This window comes from Plectropomus leopardus, chromosome 9 (assembly GCF_026936395.1).
Source record: "Plectropomus leopardus strain MGB_pleo_1.0 chromosome 9, ASM2693639v1, whole genome shotgun sequence".
Classification (NCBI taxonomy): domain Eukaryota; kingdom Metazoa; phylum Chordata; class Actinopteri; order Perciformes; family Serranidae; genus Plectropomus; species Plectropomus leopardus.
Genome location: NC_142184.1, coordinates 6,779,776 through 6,798,119, shown reverse-complemented (window position 1 = coordinate 6,798,119; position 18,344 = coordinate 6,779,776). Strand labels below are relative to the sequence as shown.

The following is an 18,344-nucleotide window of genomic DNA, read 5'->3' as shown; positions in this document are numbered from 1 at the left end:
CTCGTTTACTAGTTTAAAGTTTGAACCCTGTGGTGCGTTAGGGTCAACGGGTAATTGAATACATGCAAGAAGTGTTGCCCTGAATTAATTCAACATGACCTGATCAGCACCCTTAAAGCAAGTGAGGACACTCCACTCTACATGGGTGTTAGACATTTAAATGAAATCTAACCAAATTTAAGACTGATTTTTGGACAAGTAGTCTTTTTCTTATTTAAGCATTGCAGGGAAGCATATGTGTTTATGGGGGAATGTGGTTATTAGAGTCACTTTATCAATCAGACAGCTGCAGCTTGTCTAAAATGCTGCTCTTCTTACTGACGCCACGAAAGTGGAGCACATTACACCGGTCCTTCGATCACTGCAGCTTCCTGTATGTCAAAAGATAGTTTTAAAATACTGTTACTTGTATATAAAGCCCTACATGGTCTCGGGCCTGAGCACATTTCAGACATCACAGATTTACGTGTACAATACGATGCATCTAGACCCCTCAGGACATCTGGGACAGGTTTGCTCTGTGTTCCCAGGATCAAAACCTGGAACAAACTCCCTGAATACCTGAGGTCTGCTGAAACTGTTAACTCGTTTAAATCAGGGCTTAAAACATTATTGTTCACTGTTGCTTTCCAATGACTTTTCCCCCTCTCTCTCTTGCTCTTTGATTGTCTTTAAGTGTTGGAATGTAATTTTAATGTCTTCTCATTTCTGTTATTGTATTTCATGATTTTCTGTGCCCCTGTAAAGCACTCTGAATCACCTTGTGTCTGAAGGGTGCAACAGGTTGGTGCTAATACAATGTAAAAAGACAATATTAAGAATGGGATTTTTATTTCTTTTTTTAATAACTCACATGATGCCAGAAGCGGCTACCCCCCAGGTATTTTTACATTATTCAAGCTGGTGCCGATTCTAAAAAGTTTAGACACCCCTGGCCTAACTGGTCAAAAATGTTCTCAGTGGTTGACTGATTAAAGGTTAACTGCTGACATCCCTTGTTTAAGATTTGCAACATCAGAAATGTAGATTTTCAGGCAGAAGACCTTTACTTATTTTTACAAAAATCGGATAAATAAAATTAAATAAAATGTTTGTGGTAATTAATACTTTTAAAGGCTAATATCTATATTGAAAAAATGAATTTACAACTTTTTTAAGTTTGCTGTCTACAAACCAGGAGCAATAAAGCAGACAGAACAGTGGTTTTCTACTGTCTCTCTTCAACAGCTGAATTTGTTTGTCGCAACACATCATGTCTGAAAACTATTCAATCAATCCGTCATGCTGTATGTCGAGTTTGAATGACTGATACTGGAGGATACTCCAGTGACTGCATCACTACAACGTCAGGATTGCAGAGAGACACGTCCTTCTGCTCACTTTACACAGTGAGTAATGCGCATGTGATCCCTTGAGTCAATTTGCTTGAAGACCTCAAAAGAGCTGGCAACGCGCAGGCAGCTGCTAAAGCCTGGGGGCAAATTTGTTGCTGTGTGTGTTTTGGCCATAAAAAAAGCCAAACACCTGACAACCAAACACACATTCACAAGTGAAGAGGGTGCAAGTCCTCTTCTCATTTCATGGGCAGAGAGATTCTGCAATTTGTGTCCTGGGATTGGCTTATTAACAGAAAATAAGAAAAAGCCTTCATGAGCAGAATACTGAGAAGGCACGCTGTCAAAACAGATAGAATCACTGGTTACTGTGAGCTCGCTAGCACCCGCCGCGAAGGCAAAACATCATGAATAAGAGCTGTGAGTCAAATACACTATGAGCAAGACGTCGTCCTCCCCGTGTCCTCAACTTTTCATAAAGATCAGGCCGCTGGGCACATGCAGCAGCTCCGGATGCGTTGGTTGCCTTAACAGGGGTGAGATTGGACCAGATCAATAACCTGTTAGAGAAGCTAACAGGCACCCATGAATTCTAATGAGGACACTCAGGGAACCTCATCTCCACAGAGCATGACATCTCACCACGGAGGGAGGATAATATTAGTGAGAAAATGGCTCCTTCGACATCAGGACCAATGTATCTTCAGACAGACTTTGAGTCAAATCTTTGCAGCCATTTGTCTTAATATGATGTCCTCTGTTTGTCTGTCCATGACTGAACAGCATTAAATAAACCTGAGTATGTCCAGTCAGACTCATGATGTAAGCTTAATTTAACCATTGGTAGCATCTCTCGCTTAAAAGGCACAGTTCGACACCTTGATCAAGAAAACATATTTCACCTCTTACCTGTAGTACTATTTATTAGTCTAGATTTATTTCGGTGTGAGTTGCAGAGTGTTGGAGATATCGGCCATGGAGATGTCTGCCTTCTTTCCAAAATAATGGAACTATATGGCACTCAGCTTGTGGTGCTCAAAATGGTAAAAACAAAAAAGACAGCAATGTCTCTTTCCAGAAATAACCACCAATTCAAAGGTATTCATATTTTTCAACTGCATAGAAGGCCTAGTTTTGCAGAAGGACATCGTTCCAGCAGAGAAATTTGCATTTAAAGCACCAAAAATCTGCATTTGAAAAACTCAACAGTCTCTTTCCAGAAATCATGACCCAGTTACTCAAGATAATCCACAAACCTTGTTGTGAACAGTTTCATTCAGGAACTATTTTCTTTCTACCAAACTACACCCGCCAAACAAATCACCACACAGAAGTACGTGTGCATCTGCTCCTAGCTCATCTAACAACACTGAGCCAGCTAAAATTTCAGAGGGGCTGCGGAGGACGCAATAAATGTTTCGATCTCATGCCGTCATGGGCATGACCCTTTTGACCATGAGTAGATGCATGCTTCCTTCTGCAGAGATTTCTTTATATGGTCATCTGTTCCAGGCACACTACTGCCAGTCTTTACATCATGTAGCACACACTGTTACATGCAGCTAAATGATAACATCAGGGAAATTCTTGGTTGCTGATGTGAATTTCATCCCTCTTTTAGATCAGATTCCAGCTGTAACACATCCAGATTTTGGTTATATTGGTGATTTAAAATAATAATTTGATGGTAAAAGGTGCAGCTGGACTCTGTTACAGTTATTCTCTGTCTGGAAGTACAGTGTTACAAGTAGCTACATGCTAACATAAAGGAAACATGTAATCTTGGTTACTAATGTTACTAACTTCTCTCTGATATCAGATCCTATTTCTGCAGGAACATTACTGCACTTAATCTAGCTCACTTACCACCACTGAGTTAGCTGACACAGCTCGGACAAGGGGGAGGCCATTAATGTTTACATGACATGCTGTTACGAGCATGAGCCTCTCACTCATGAGTAGATGCACAATTCCCTCTTCATGATTCAGTTGGTGGGTGTTGTTTGGTAGAAAGAAAATAGTTGCTTTACGAAACTGCTAAAACAAGGTCTATGGACTATCTTGAGTAAAAAGGTCATGATTTCTGGGAAGATACATTTTTGTGATCTTTCAAAATTTATTTTCTTGGCACCTTGAGCATAAGCCCATAGCCTTCTAGGTTATTATACTGCAGAAAAGGCAGATATCGCTGCAGCTGATATCTCCAACACTCTGCAAAATGCACCAAAACAGTCTAGATTGATAAATAGCATTACAGGGAAAAGGAAAAATGTGTAATGTTAATATGACTGTACCTTTAAGCTAGATTTAGCTTGCATTATTAATTTGACTTGACATATGCAGACTTTTTTTTGTCCCTTTAACGTAATCATCAATCAAACAGAATTTTCACTTTTTTCCACAAAAGAACAGAAAAAGACATTAAAAAAAGGAATGAGGTCTCACCTCCCATCCAATCTAATGCAGGGGTTCATCAGAAACCAGAGCAACGCCTCAGCTCTGAGAGAATAAGAGGCCACGGCAGCAGCTGGCTGAGTAGACTGTTACTGAGAAGGTGTGTTAGGAGGGCGGTGGGCTTTACATCTGTTTGATATGAGATGCTGTCATGGGCACAAGCAGAGGGGGCTGAAATCGATTCTTTGAGGTGGAGTACCACGACTAAACGGCTGAGTGGGCTGCGCTTGCAGAATGAGTATCGACGAAGGCCCATCAGCACGGGCAGGGGGCCAAGACTGAAGCGCCACAGCCAACCAGGAGATTGAACTCTGAGATTGAGTCTTCTCTGCTGATTTATTACCCCAAGTGTAAAGAAAGATCCAAACTGGAGGAGCAGAGGGATGCGCAAGTCCACGCTACAGAGACAGGCAATCCGTCTTAGTCTTATCATTACCTTCCAAAATAAACTCCGGAGATCTATGGGAGAATGCATCCAAGAAAATCAAAACAGAACCACCACACTCCTTCAGTGTCACAGAAAAGAGATATATTAGGGCAGTGATACTCAACCTTGGGCCCACGGACCAAAGTGGCCACATATAGGGTGCCAGGTGGCCCTCCAACAATTTTCTAATACACAATAAAATAAAGTGATTCACACTGGCAATTGTTTTGCCAGTGGAGGACCCCCCGTACTCCCCGACCGAGGTCCTTGCTAAGCCCCTAATGTCCAAAATCTAAGAAACGTCCTAACATCCTAGAAACATCCTAAAGTCTTAAAATCCAAAGAATGTGATTAAGTCAAAGAAACGTCCTGAAATACAAAAAAACATCCTAAAATCTGAGAAACATCCTAAAATCACAAAAACAACCCAAACCCTGATACACGTCTTTACAAGAAATGTCCTATAATTTGAGAAATGTCCTTAAATACAAGAAATGTCCTAAAATCTCAGAAATGTCTTAAAATCAGTGAATCATCCTAAAATCTGATGAATGTCCTTAAATCCAAGAATGTCCTAAAATCCTAAAAACATATTAAAATCCGAGGAATGCCCTAGAATCATGTATGGGGCTGTTTCGACTGGCCCCTGGCCTCCTGTCATTTTGCAAAAGTGGCCCCCAAGCAAAGCAAGTTGAGTATCCCGGTATTAGGGAATATGAGCAGTTAACAAAAAGATACTCTGGCAGCATTCAAAAGCATGGCAGTGGAAGTGCGCTGTACTTCTTTATAATTGTGTTCGGCCTCAAAAGGCAACAAGAAGTGGAAACCAATTCACATGTGCCTTAGTTTTTCATTATCATGCATGCCTGCACACACACATATATGCAGGCAGCTCACATAGACTGATGACTTGCAGACATGATTGGAAATACTGACTGTGAGGCAAGTCTGAATTAGTAAATACTGGCATGATGAACAGTGGGCAGAATCATTTCAGACCGTCACCACAGAAAATCAATACTATTATCATGATTAATGGGAATGTAATCGTTTTCAGGCCGGGATTTTTATTGCTCTTTCTTGTCTTCTTTGTCCCCTAAAATCCAGTTTCCTCTCCTGCATTTCTTGCTTCTTGCTCCCCTCCCTTCTATTATCTGCACTCCTCCCTCTTTGACCCCATTTTCTTTTCTCTAAACCTGTTCATCATTTCTTTTTTCCTCCTCATAGTTTAAATCCAACACATCCTTCAAAAGAGAATCCTTCGACGTGCCAGCTGCCTCCTCTCCCTGTCCCCGTTATTGCCTCTGCTGCAACACCACAGGGATGTTTCATAAAGAAGCAGCCATAAACAAAGTCCCCAAATAGGCTCTCCGCAGAGGGCAGTGAGTGCGCATCTGGAGGAAACTCGGTTCAATCAGCTATCAGACAACCTATCGCCTGTAACCCCTCTATTCACATCTGCACCTGCGTATTGATTCATAACACTCCATTTCCTCTTCAGAACCGAGCTGCTGTCTGCTGCTCACAAAAGGGACAATTTCATTGTTAATCAGCCTGTGGACAGTATGTCCTAACACACACAAGGGTCAGATGGTTGGTGCATTTTTGCCAAAAGCACACCATCTTCATGGCCACTTACTGTGTGATAGCAGCTCACTCCAGCTCGGCTAACCCCTGCTGTTGGTCTCACAAGAGGGGAGGGGCATAAACACTCTTATCGGGAAGTAGGAGCTCACTGCAGAAAAGCAATGGACAAGTAGCAGAGAACAACACAGGCAACGGTAACCAAAACATTCGCATCACCGTTGTCGTGCCAGTTACTAATTATCAGTCTTATATAGTTAAAAATGCAACTGCCAGAGCCCTGATTCTACTTCAGCTGCACACGCAGAGGAGGGATGATGGTCACTTTTCATATATACTTTTTTCAATGTAAAAAAATTCCTCACCCTGCAAAAACTTTGACTGATGACTTTTTTAGTTCCGCAATACTTCCTTAAAGTCATTCCCCCACTGCAAGTTCACTGCTAAATGTAGCTTCATGCTAAAAATCAAGGAAACATGTAATCATAGTTTGCAGATGTCATCAATTTCTCCCATCATGGTCCTTCTGAGAAATGTTCAGTTGTGTTTGTAAACTTTAATTTGTGATTTTTCACCATAAAAAGTTCCATTATGCTCTGTTACAGTCATTCCCTGGCTGCAAATACACTGCTACATGCTAACTTAAAGAAATCATGCAATGTTGGTTGACAATGGTGTTCATTTCTCCACAATTTCAGAACATATTCCTGCTGTAACATGTTTCGAAGATTTTGCTGGTGATTTTTTAAGGTAGACATTGCCGAAAAACACGGTATTTCACCCAGATGTGCTTGGTTCTGCAGGAGCATGTAGTGCTTTAGTGCATGCTTCAGCAAGCTCCATGCAGTCTCAGCCCAAGTGCACGTTAATAAAGTCCTGAATTAATTTGGTTTGATGAAAATGAGAAGTTGAAGTGAGTGTTAATGTATAAGCAACTTTAATGTCTAATACTTGGAAAATTTGGAAAATCAGACTTAATAATACAAAGTATGACAGAATACAGAATATGGGAGCCATGATCCTGTTTGATTTGATTTGCATGTTTGGTCTCAAACCTATGTTTATGAAAACTGATAGTCTGCCTTGTTTGGGCGAGACATCTATTGATGCAAGATTCTGAAACGATGTCAGAAAACAGACTCCCATCTGAGTAGATTTTTTGTGTTGGGATATAATTTTATCCATCTAAATGTCAATATATTAGAGTTTATTGCTGCTGAGTAGAGTTATCGGCAGTCGGGCAAAAGTCATTGGAAAATCTGCTCAGAAGTCTAGTCGAGGTTGCAGCCGTGCCAGCTTTATAAGAAATGTAATTCAATGACCACAAAAAATAAATAATAAATAATCTCTGAATTTGAAGTTACAGTTGGGCATGCAGGTTTGATCTCAGGGTTAAGGTAAGATAAGGTTAATAACAACTTTTTGGGTTACGGTTTTACTAACTTATCCAATAGGTTACGAGACGAAATGTTGCGAGCCAACAAAACTGTTCAAGCGGGTATACAAAACTCTACAGGACGTAAGGCATCAAGTTTTTAGGGAGTCCTGCACACGGGCTGCAACTCTTTTTCACTTTGACTCCATTTTGTCTTTGCTATCCTGCATCAGTGGAAACAACATTGCAAAAATGCCTTCTCTGCTGTGTCCTTTTGTGCAACTTTTCGATACACTGAAACTTAAACAATGTCTTTCAGCAACAAAAAGCGTGACAAACAAAAAGTATGAGCTGTAGTCATGTGACGTAGCCGAGGAGGTTATCTCTCCCCATGATATAGAAGCTGCTGCGCTCTGGTCTCTGCGCTGTTTAGAAGCTGACCTCATCTTATCTCAAAGGGGATGAACAGCTGCAGGGACACTCCCTGTTGGAGGGAGACCAATTAGGATTCAAGCAGAGGAAACGAGGGCAGGAGTCTCCGAGAAAGAGTTTCTGTGTGTGTTTCTGTGTGTGTGTCCTTAAACCACACCGTCCATTTCCACCACCAGCAACCTGGAGTCACTGCTGCTGCTGACATCGCAGCACGGCCAGTCAGCGAGAAGAAAGAGGCAGTCTTGGTGAATCAGCACGCACTCATCTCCACTGCCTTTAAACATGCCTGCCAAGTCATGGTCGCCTGCCAGTGAGAGGCATGGCACATTTAAAACTGCTATCTTTGCTGCTGGCCTGTTTGTTACCGCAATGCGGCTCTGTGGACAGCATCAGTAAGGTAAAATGAAGAGGGATGCCCGTGTCACTAAACATCTGCGGCGGATTTGAGGAGCTCTGCCTTTCGCTGATGGTTCCAAGACTGTAAAAATGATGGCAAACCTTCACTCTCCTTCTCCTATCATTCATTTCCTTCCTCCTCGCTGGACTGACTTTGCCTGTCATGCACTGCAGGAGGAGGAAAGAAATGCAAGACAGGTGTAAACCGCTGTTAGACAGGGAAGTGGACTCAGAGATTGCGAGGCGGTGCAGGGCTGTGAGTTACAGAAAGAGAGTGCTGTTCCATGGAGGACTGGAGGGATGAGAAAAAAAGAGTGTCAGAGGCATGCTTTGGTATTCACAGCAGCCGCTGCCGTGTGGGGGCTTCATTATGCCCATCCGCTCGCACCGTCGTCCCTCGCCACTGCCGACGGGCTGGCAGGGCGGAGGGCGGAGAAGTGTGACAGGTTTGGGGAATGAGCCGGGAGAGCAGCCAGTGGGAGGGGATGATGGGTGGATGTCACATCAGGTGTACAGCTGCGATACGCATGCACTTAAACACATACACGGAAAACAGGATGCAGCAGAGGGAGCACAGAGGAGGGTGCCAGTAAAGCTCCAGGAATACTGAATGGCCTCCATGTTCAGAGCTGCAGGAAGAACGGGAGCTGAGAGGAGGAAACTCTGCAACCAGAGACCTTTGACTATAGCAAAGAAGTAATTCATAAAAAAAAAGAAAGAAATACTATTAATACTTCAGTTTATTGCAGCCATACTCAACTTGTTTCACTTGGGGGCCACTTTTTCAAAATGACAGGAGGCCAGGGGCCAGTCGCAGCAGCCCCATTCAAGTTTCCAGGATTTGTGGACGTTTCTAGAATTTTAGCACATTTCTAAGAATTTGCGGTGTTTTCTAGAACTTTAGGACATTTCTAGGATTTTAGGACGGCGGTAAGATTTAAGGATGTTTAAAGGATCTCAGGACATTTCCAGGATTTTAGCATGTCTCTAGGATGCACTGGCACTTCTTTTTACTTTTATTTTTGGGGATTTTTTTCCCTTTATTGATAGAACAGCTTAAAATAGACAGGAAAGGTGGGAGAGACAAGGGGAAATGACACGCAGCAAAGGGCCACAAGCCAGACTGGAACCTGGGCCGTTGCAGAAGCCTCAGCCATATGGGGCACACAATCCACCAAGTGAGCTAGAGGTCACCCCGTTTTTATAAACAACCTGTATTTTGCTTATTTTAATGTGTGCTGGCCCCTTATGTATAGTAATATTTCAAAGAAAATTCCCAGTGTTATTTGCTTTTGTTTTTCGCTTTTTTTTTTTGGTGAATTAGAAAATGGTTTGGGGTAACCAGGTACCTTATCGGGGGCAGATTTAGCCCACTGGCCTAAAGTTAAGTATCACTGGTTTACTGTGTACGCAAGAGGTAAAAGAGGGCCTGCTCTCTGGCAGCTTAGTCGTGTGGTTACAGTCAAATATTCCCCTTATTCACAAAAAGGTAAATTCTGAGACAAACCTGGGCTTCACTGTAGCCTCAGATATGACAAATGCAGTGACTGGAACAGAAGTTAGGTTTACCGTGGGGGGAAGGAGCCGCAGAACCTGAGAGCTCCTGACAGCTCCTCTCAGCTGGTTTAGAGCAGCTTAGTCATAGAAGCGATGACTGCACCGTGGGGGGAACCACATTAACACAGACTGTGAGCTCACTGCTCCGCTGCGCTGCTGATGGCAAACGTATAAAGTGTTAACCTCAATATGACAACACCAGCGAGACAAAAAGAATAAAACTGAGATTGCTTATTTTGGAGGAAAAAAGCATTAAATTACCACATGATGTCGAAGCGGCTAAAAAATACATCTGTTTTGTAGCAGTGTAATAAAAATTGTTTGTTTGATGATGTGTTTTTTTTACATTGTGCTGGATGAAAGAATACCTGCAATGCATCAACAATGGGTTGTGAAAGCAGGAACATTTTCAATAATCTTAGACATTAACATTTTCACAAGGGGATTTTGTGAGACTTAACAATTTGCAACTGAGAGAAATCATACGAGAGATGGAGACAGCAGGTACTCCTTTGTTAATGGCCTAAACAGGCCAAACTGCAACATTAACACAAGCAGTGCTGCAATCATCAGCTGATTAATAGATTAGTCATTTGACAGAAGCTATTTTGATGATCCACTGATTGTTTAAGTCATTTTTAAGCAACATGGCAACATTTTTGCTGGTTCCAGCTTCTCTAATGTGACAATTTGATGTTTTTTTTATAAATTATACGTTACAGTAAACTACATATCTTTGGTTAGTTTACTGGAGACTCTAAAACGCCCGAAACTGTGAATGGGAGTGAATGGTTGTCTGCACATGTCAGCCCTGTGATAGTCTGACGACCTGTCCAGGGTGTAACCCACCTCTCGCCCAGAGTCAGCTGGGATCTGCTTCAGCACCCTCGCGGACCCGTTCACAGGATAAGCAGTTAAAGAAAATAAATATCTTTGGGTTTTGAAGTGATGCTCAGACAAAAAAAATACTTGAAAATGTCACATTGGGCTGTGGGAAATTATAGCATGACACATTTTCACTATTTTTTCACATTTTATAAAGATTGTACCAAAGAGTTGGAAGCATTTAAGCTTCATTCATAACAACATTCAAATTCTAAAACAACAGCTTTTTTTGGCATGTCATTTCATTCTGTTTAAACTCTTTCTGCACAGTTGCAGATAAAGATTATGCTACACACTAATGTTATTAGTATTATACTATATGTGGAACTAGATTCCATGCAATAGGAAGTCCCAACTTTTTATTTTGTGTGAGTAAGATTAAAAATAAGTTTAAAAAAATCAAATATCATCATTCGGGACTTTAGGGGTCCTGTAAAATTGTTTACAATCTGTTTGATCCAAATTTCCGAAGACTTAGAGGTTATCATTTCCAAAATTCACAATTTTTTTTATCTGAGAAAATATTCATTCATTCATTTTCCATCACCGCTTGTCCTCGTAAGGGTAATATTTTGCTTCAAACTATGTTTTTTTTGGCATTCAAAAACAGTATTTTCACTGCAGTCAAAAAAACTGTTGCACACTACAAGGCACACACACCTGTATTAACGGGGCGGTCTAGCAGCAATCTAACACCACCATAAATTACACTTACTCCTGAGGGAAAGAGGATTTAAAAAAAAAAAAGACTTCAATCACTTTGTCAAAATTGAGTATTTTGTTGAAGGCTTTTGTTATAGGCTGAAGTCATGATTTTTTAAAAAAAAGGAATTTCTGTACAGCGCTAGATTTTATAGACAAAACAATTAATTTATTAATCAAGAAAACAACAGGCAGATTATTTGACTGTTTGTAGCCTTAAAACACAAAACATGTTTAGTTTGGGTGAATGGTCGACCCTGACTTTTCAAAACTGCTCGGTTCAGCCGCGAGCATGTAAACAACAACTGAATGCAGCAAGTCTGGACGATTCTCAGGAGGCTGTCCAAAGGCATTATGGGAGACTGTGCTGTGATGTAAGTAAACAAATGACGCAGAAACAAACAGGTTGGTGGTAAAGTAGGTGAATCAAGATGGCAAATTAAAACAGTTCATCAAAAAGTAACTCCTGGGACGCGCCGAGCATCACAGGTTGCTGATGTATGACGGTGAAAGACGATCCAAGGAGGAGAGGAGGGCTTTGAGTTTGTCTCTGTTGTCTCTGTAATTATCTCTCACTCAATTATTCAGGCTTATTAAAGCTTTCCCGTACTCCTTATGGCATCATTTTCTGGTCTCTTTAGTTAAAAAAAAAGGACTGCATGCTTGAAAACAGTCTATTGGATCCTAAAACTTAAAACTGAATTCTTCATTATTTAGTGTGCGCTTCAGAATAAAAGCCCCCTGCGAGATACATTATGTACTTTAGTAATCAATAGCTCCCTCTCTTAAATGAAAATGGTAAATAAAAAAACTCAACGCAGCACATTTTTGTCACCTCTCCGTGGGTATTAAGCGGAGTGTGATTGTATGAAATAACACATCTTTGCAGCTAATTTCTCACTAGCTATTGCAGGTATAGTGACTAAGTGCCCCATTCCAGATACACACTTGAAATAAAAATGGTCCTCTGCAGCAAAATACTCCTGGGGAGACCTCATTTATCTTTTGAATTAATAGTAATATGACTGAAAAATAAAAACATCTACAAACACTTCTTTATCCTTTAGTAGACAGCCTCACTGCTCTACTTTAATGTATACTGGTGTCAGTGAGAGTTTGTATTAATGATGATGTATTATATTCACGCAGAAACTAACAGGACTGTTGCATTAAGGCAGTGAGGTGCAGCCATAAAGTTCAAACTGTGTACATAAGTGCGTATTTATCCAAAAGTCACCACAAGAAACGATAACATTTCATTTGTTTTTTTTAAGTAATCCCATAATTTTCTTTAGTTTATAACTTCACAAAGAAGAACACTTAACATCACAGTTAACACTTTCACCTGTGATATCAAAGTGTTTCTTCATCTCTATCAAATGTTTTGCATGAATGCGCACATATTTTTGGTGAGAACGCATCGATATGCAAATTATGAACTTAAACGAGAGCATCGTTCACACTTAAATAACACTCATTTTTCAGGAAATGACAAATGGACCTGCACTTGTATAGCCCTTTTCTAGCCCATCAGCCACTCAAAGGCCACTGACCACCCATTGACTACTCAGTTTTTTTAACATTCATACACAATCTCCGATGGCATCAGGAGCAACTAGGGGTTCAGTATCTTGCCCACGGATACATCGGCATCCAGACTGGAGGAGCCGGTGATCACACCGCCGTCCTTCTGATTCGCTGACAACACGCTCTATCTCCCGAGCCACAGCCACCTCTATCAACAATCGCTTTGCTGCACCCAACGACTTATTGCATGTGGCACGCCGACACAACTCACAGTACAACTCCAGGCCTCCAGAAACAGCACCAGACTTGGAGGAAATTTGACATGTTGGCAAAACTGCGTAACAACAACTTCTGGGTCCGTCACGTGATGCCATGGGACCCAGAAAAGAAGTTTTCCTGTAAATCAACACTGGGAAAGAGACGTGGATACATTTTATTGAGCATAACAACCCCTGCAAAATGCCTCACTTTACTATCAGAATTTGATCCATTCGGTCAGATAGAATTGTGAAAGTCTAGAAGAGTAACTACATTAAATCATATTAATCCTCTTTTAAGTTAGCTGAGGGCTAAACCTAAAGAAGCCGGCTTGGCCAGCAAAATCTCTCCTGCATTAGGAATAATCAGGACCTGCCACCAATGATGTATCCATTCTTTCTATACATCCATGCACAACACCATTAAAGAACGCTGCTACTGGTACGAAATTTGCAAATTCTTGGATAGCAAAGGAATGACCTGCCCAACTCTCCGTTCTCGTAGGTAGGACTTGTTGCTTTCGCTGGTTGGATTAGTTAGGTTTAAGCGGGAGGAGTTGGATTGGTTAGGGTAAGAAAGTCAGGGTTAACTAATCAGAGGCAGAATAAGGCATAGAAAGGGAGGCTATTTCTTTGCCATTATTGTAAACTAGGTCATTTTTTGGGACTGACAACTGAAAACTTTAAATTGTGACTTATGAACATGAACTAGTTTGTTTTGATCTGTGTGAACTGAACTTTGAGCTCGCCCTTGTGAAGTGTGAACGTGCACAACAGTGACTCTAACCTTCCTAAATGTTTGTATACTGTGTTCAGATGTAATCTCTGGAGAAGCACTGAAAATGTGAACCGTTGTTATCTCAGTATATCATTAACATGATTTATCTTTCAGGCTTTTTAAAAGAAGGTGGAAGGTTCTGAAAACCCTTTTTCCCAGTTTCCATTATAGACCTGATTTGTGAATCAGGGTTGCTGTGGGACCTGAGAGCTAAATGCTCCATCCATTAAGCTCCATGAGGCAAAAACAAGCAGCTCTAAGTCTGTTTACAGCATTAATCAATGAGCTGCCCACTCAAGAGTCTCTAAGCTGCAATAGGTATCTGTATCACTACGCCTCTATACCCAATCGCCCCCTCAAGGTTAGTGCCTATTGCCTTGCTCCTCTCTCTGGATGGGAGCTGCATACTGAGTGCATCGGCTGGTCGTGAGCCAGAGGACCACTTCAGGCTAACTTCTGTTTTCTGTCCTGACAGCGCAGGGGAAGTGTTGGGCAGCAGCTGTAGAGAAGGCGCAAAATCATATTTGATTTAGAAGCTACAACTGTCAGGCAGGTAAGTGGGATACTGGGGGAAAAAAGTGCAAATATTTAAGATTTTAGATTTACTCTGAGGATTAAGTGGCAAGAGAATTACAGGGGGAAAATATGAAGTGTCGGCTAAGGGGAGAAGATAAAGTAAAGACAAACATTTTGTAACCATTTTCATCTCAATAAAAAGGAAAATTCTTGAAGTTCGATTTTTGTCCTCGTCTCTTATTAGACTCATAATTACAATAATAGCAAAGTTTATGGATAATGACTACAAGTTTCAAAGCTTTGACTATTTTCAGGTAATTCTCCCTGAAGACCCAAAAAAACAGTATTTGGGACATCCCTACATCAAATTCTCACATTTCAGAGGCATGAAACCAGCAAATGTTTTGCCTATTTACTTTTTAAATAATCCAATAAAAATCCAAAGCTGCTGATTAATTTTATGTTGATCGACTAATGATCGACTAATTGATCAATCGACTATTCCTTGCAGCTCTACTTTGCAACCTCACGAGAATACAAGTTTACATCCACACCAGTCGGCCACCATCTGAGCCGCCCATCAGCCACCTCATCTTGGCACGGAGCAGCCATCAATGATGAATGAAGCTTGAATTAATCATGAGAAAGGGGACAGAGATATAAACACACAGTGAGGGCCCCGAGAGGGAACAGAGGAGCCTATGGTAAGCAGCCTGCACACGTCAAAGCGAAACGCCAGCATCACTTAACATACAACTAACATAACATAACACAGGCACAACGTTAAAACTCATGTACCAGAGAGGTGGAAATGAGAAAATGCACTTTTCCCAAGCCTGACTGTATTCTCCAAACACGATGAAACTCCAATAACAATCTGCTGGACAGAAAACCATCATGAAGCCAAAACGCCTGACAGTCATGGTGTCAAACTGTGTCGCCCAGCCAGCTCAGCATCCTGGGGATTTAAGGATACGAGCCTAATTGATTCAATTAGACTTGGACTCACCTCCAAGCTGCAAGCAGGCTGACACGGTCTAAGCTGGCACGGCAGCCATTAACAAATCCCGGCTAAGTGTTTGCAAAGCGCCACACTCAGCAGTGCCTCCATCAAATCCATCCATCCATACACACACACACACCTACTGTCCCACATGACTGGTCGAGTTTCACTGTCAGTGTATTTTGGCACATTTCACACACTCATTAGACCATGAGCCATAAAAAAGCGCAAAGTAAGTCAGGTAATAACAGACACATAAATCCAATCACAAGCTTTTAGCCGAGCTTACAGACAGAGAATTGCAACGACATTAAAGCAGAGTTGCTTTTGTGTGTGCGCATGTCTGTTTGAGTGTGTTGCCATGATGTGTGCAAAGCCCAGAGGAGGACACTTGTGCATGGATACAAAGATGATAACAGGAAAAGGGCGGTAAGAGCCTGCAGAAGTGGGCACTATGGATAAGCATGCTTGCACACAGCATGTCGAACAGCTATGTTGTTTGCCAAGACTGCACAACAGCAGCAACAGCAGCACTGTAGGAAATAATGTCTTCACATGAATGAAAAGGAGGCGTGTAGACCGACAATTTAACCCTTCAGAATCTGGATGGACATGAGTTTTGTCGACGCCTTTCACAAGCTTTTTAACATCTGGGACCTGAGAAAATTGGTTTGATCTTTTTAAAAAACATGTGAAAAGGCAATAAGCAATTTCACAAGAAATGTCCTACATATTGCAAAAAAAAAGTAAAAGATGCCAAGACAGTTACATGAAAATGATTAATTAGGTATTATGAACAAAATGGGAGAAAATGTCCACAAAATTCTAATTCCAAAATACTTAGAATTATGTTGCAGAAAAATTACAAATGTTTGTTTGAGTTTTTGAGTTGTTTTTTTTTTTAATTTAGGGAAATGTCTTAAGAAAAAATAATTTAAAAAATAGGTAAAACTAGGTTTATAATTATTACATCATTTGGAGCTACAAAATTATAATCTTCAAGCATTTTTCCCAGGTAGGTTATTTGTTGCTTTTTTTTTATTACTTCTTTTCTTTCTTAACTATTTCTTTTCGAGCATTTTTATTTTTCATTTTTTAAACTAATTTCCTGCTATTTTGGGGGGCATTTCTTCTTGAGTTGTTTCATTGCCCTATTCGGTGTTTTTGAAACAAATCAAGCCAATGTGCTCAGCTTTCCAAGGGTTAAAGCAGCTGAAAACACACAATTAACCTGCAGACTAGATCCAAATATACATAAGGTTGCGCACACACCTGATCCATTAAAACACTGCCCTGCAGGCAGACAGCGGCTCAGCTGTGAGTCTGTACCCACAGCTCCCTCTCATTTATTCATGATACTTGTCTCACCTTTCCTAAAGCATTTCAATTTCCAAGTTACACTTCACACACATGGCGGGTTTGGTGGGGAGTTAAAGGGGTGTGTGGGTGTGGGTGCGATCTTTTGTGATTCAAATACACACCTGGTTTCACAGTCTTGAGGCGGATGGGTTCCCGAAAGTGGCGGATGACAGCCAGTGTGTCTCGGTTGGTGAGTCCGCTCACCGGAGTGCCGTTCACCTCCAGCAGCACGTCCCCGCTGCAGGGAAACCTCCCGGCGTGACAAACCAACGCCTCCGAAACTATGTGTCCGAGGTGGGGGAACTCTCCCAGCTCTGCGCCGCCTCGCACCTCCACCACCGTGACCAACTCCCCGGATCCCCCCCATGACAGGGTGCACTCCTGCACTTTAGTGGACCAGTGCTTCTTCTTCTTCAGTGTCTTGGACATTGTTGGTTGCTCTTGTGAAACCTGGAGGGATTGTCCTTCAATGCAAGATCTGATCCTCAATGACGCATGGAAAAATCATCGCAGATTAAAGATTTCTTGTGTTGTATTCCATCCCACAGTGTTTATTTCTTTAAATCCCAATATTGGCGATCGATCCTTCCATTGAATTTACTTGAGCATCACCTGTCTTGGACTGGGATGCGAGATCAGCTGCGTCAGTGTCGCATTGAAGCGGAAAGTGCTGTTCCTGATGCTGGGGCGTCAAGATCCCACACCCCAGTTCACAGTAACGTGCACTTAGAGAAAACAGCAGCAGCTTCCCGCACAGTTTAGACCACGATGTTACGGAGAGTAGGACGGATCCTGTGAGCCGTACAGATCGTGCGCAAGGGAGAGACTGTCAGCTCCAAACGCGCGTAAATATCCCACTTCAGTCTTCAGAAAATGCCAGCCAAATTGATAACACTGCCAAGGAAAGAAGAAAACTTCTTAAAACTTCAAACGCTGATTCCCAGAAAGCTCTTTTTGCGTTATTCCCCGCTCAGTGACAGCTCTTCGCTCCCGGAGAGTCAACTTTGTGCGCACCTGTCTCTCTCTCCTGCCCTCCTCCGCGGTGACATCAGCAAAGGCAGTCCTTGGAAACGGAAAAACATACCTGGCTCTCCTCTGAACCGGGCGGTTATCTGCTCCTTTTCACACCCAAACCCCGCTTCGTGTTCTCCGTTACTCTCTCTCCGCTCCTCCTCGCTTCCTCGGAGGCACTGAGGGCTTTTTTTCTGCTAAAAACTACGCAGCAGCATGCAACAGACGTGATCCGATTAGGGCTTCACTCCATAACTTTTTTTGATCTTTTTCCGTATTGCTTTCCTGATTGAAGGGGATTGTGTCCAATCGGAGCTCAAAAGGAGGTCCCAAAGTCTCTCATTTGAGCCAATGGTGACTGGCAGGAGGCGGGGCTTGTGTGGTTGGGAAGCGCTGGATTTTGTTTCCATGGTGTGTTTTAGAAAGGCGGAGCTCCTCCCGCGCTGGGACACATATTTTCACGTGGGAAATGTTTATTGTAAGTTCGGGATAGTCGAGCTACAGTTTGTGTGCAAAGTGTCCAATGTGTTCTTTACACAGTTTAGTGTTACTTCAGTGTGATTCCTGGGATTTATAAGTAGTTCTCGGTCTTTCAAATTCGTTTGGAGAATCTTTCCTGCCCCCGGACTGGGGATTTGGCTGCTGGTTGGAGGCCATTTTTTGCGCAGCTCTGCCCTCCTGTGGTTGTAACAGTCAGAGGCTGGCACCTGATTTTAAACACTTACCAGCAGCACTAGAGCCACTGCA

General features: G+C 42.0%; 1 protein-coding gene across 4 annotated transcripts in view; it reads right to left on the bottom strand.

Moving 5' to 3' along the window:
* Window positions 1-17,881, bottom strand: part of magi3a (membrane associated guanylate kinase, WW and PDZ domain containing 3a) — a 170,504-nt gene extending 152,623 nt beyond the window's left edge. For 2 of the 4 annotated variants that reach the window (XM_088081834.1, XM_088081835.1), the window contains exon 1: window positions 16,709-17,881. In XM_088081834.1, coding sequence (XP_087937960.1) covers window positions 16,709-17,015 — 307 coding nt within the window. In that variant the 5' untranslated portion in view covers window positions 17,016-17,881. The remainder of the gene's footprint in view (window positions 1-16,708) is intronic. The other 2 variants (XM_042491298.2, XM_088081833.1) reach the window with 1 other exon arrangement.
* Between the last annotated feature and the right edge of the window lie 463 nt (window positions 17,882-18,344).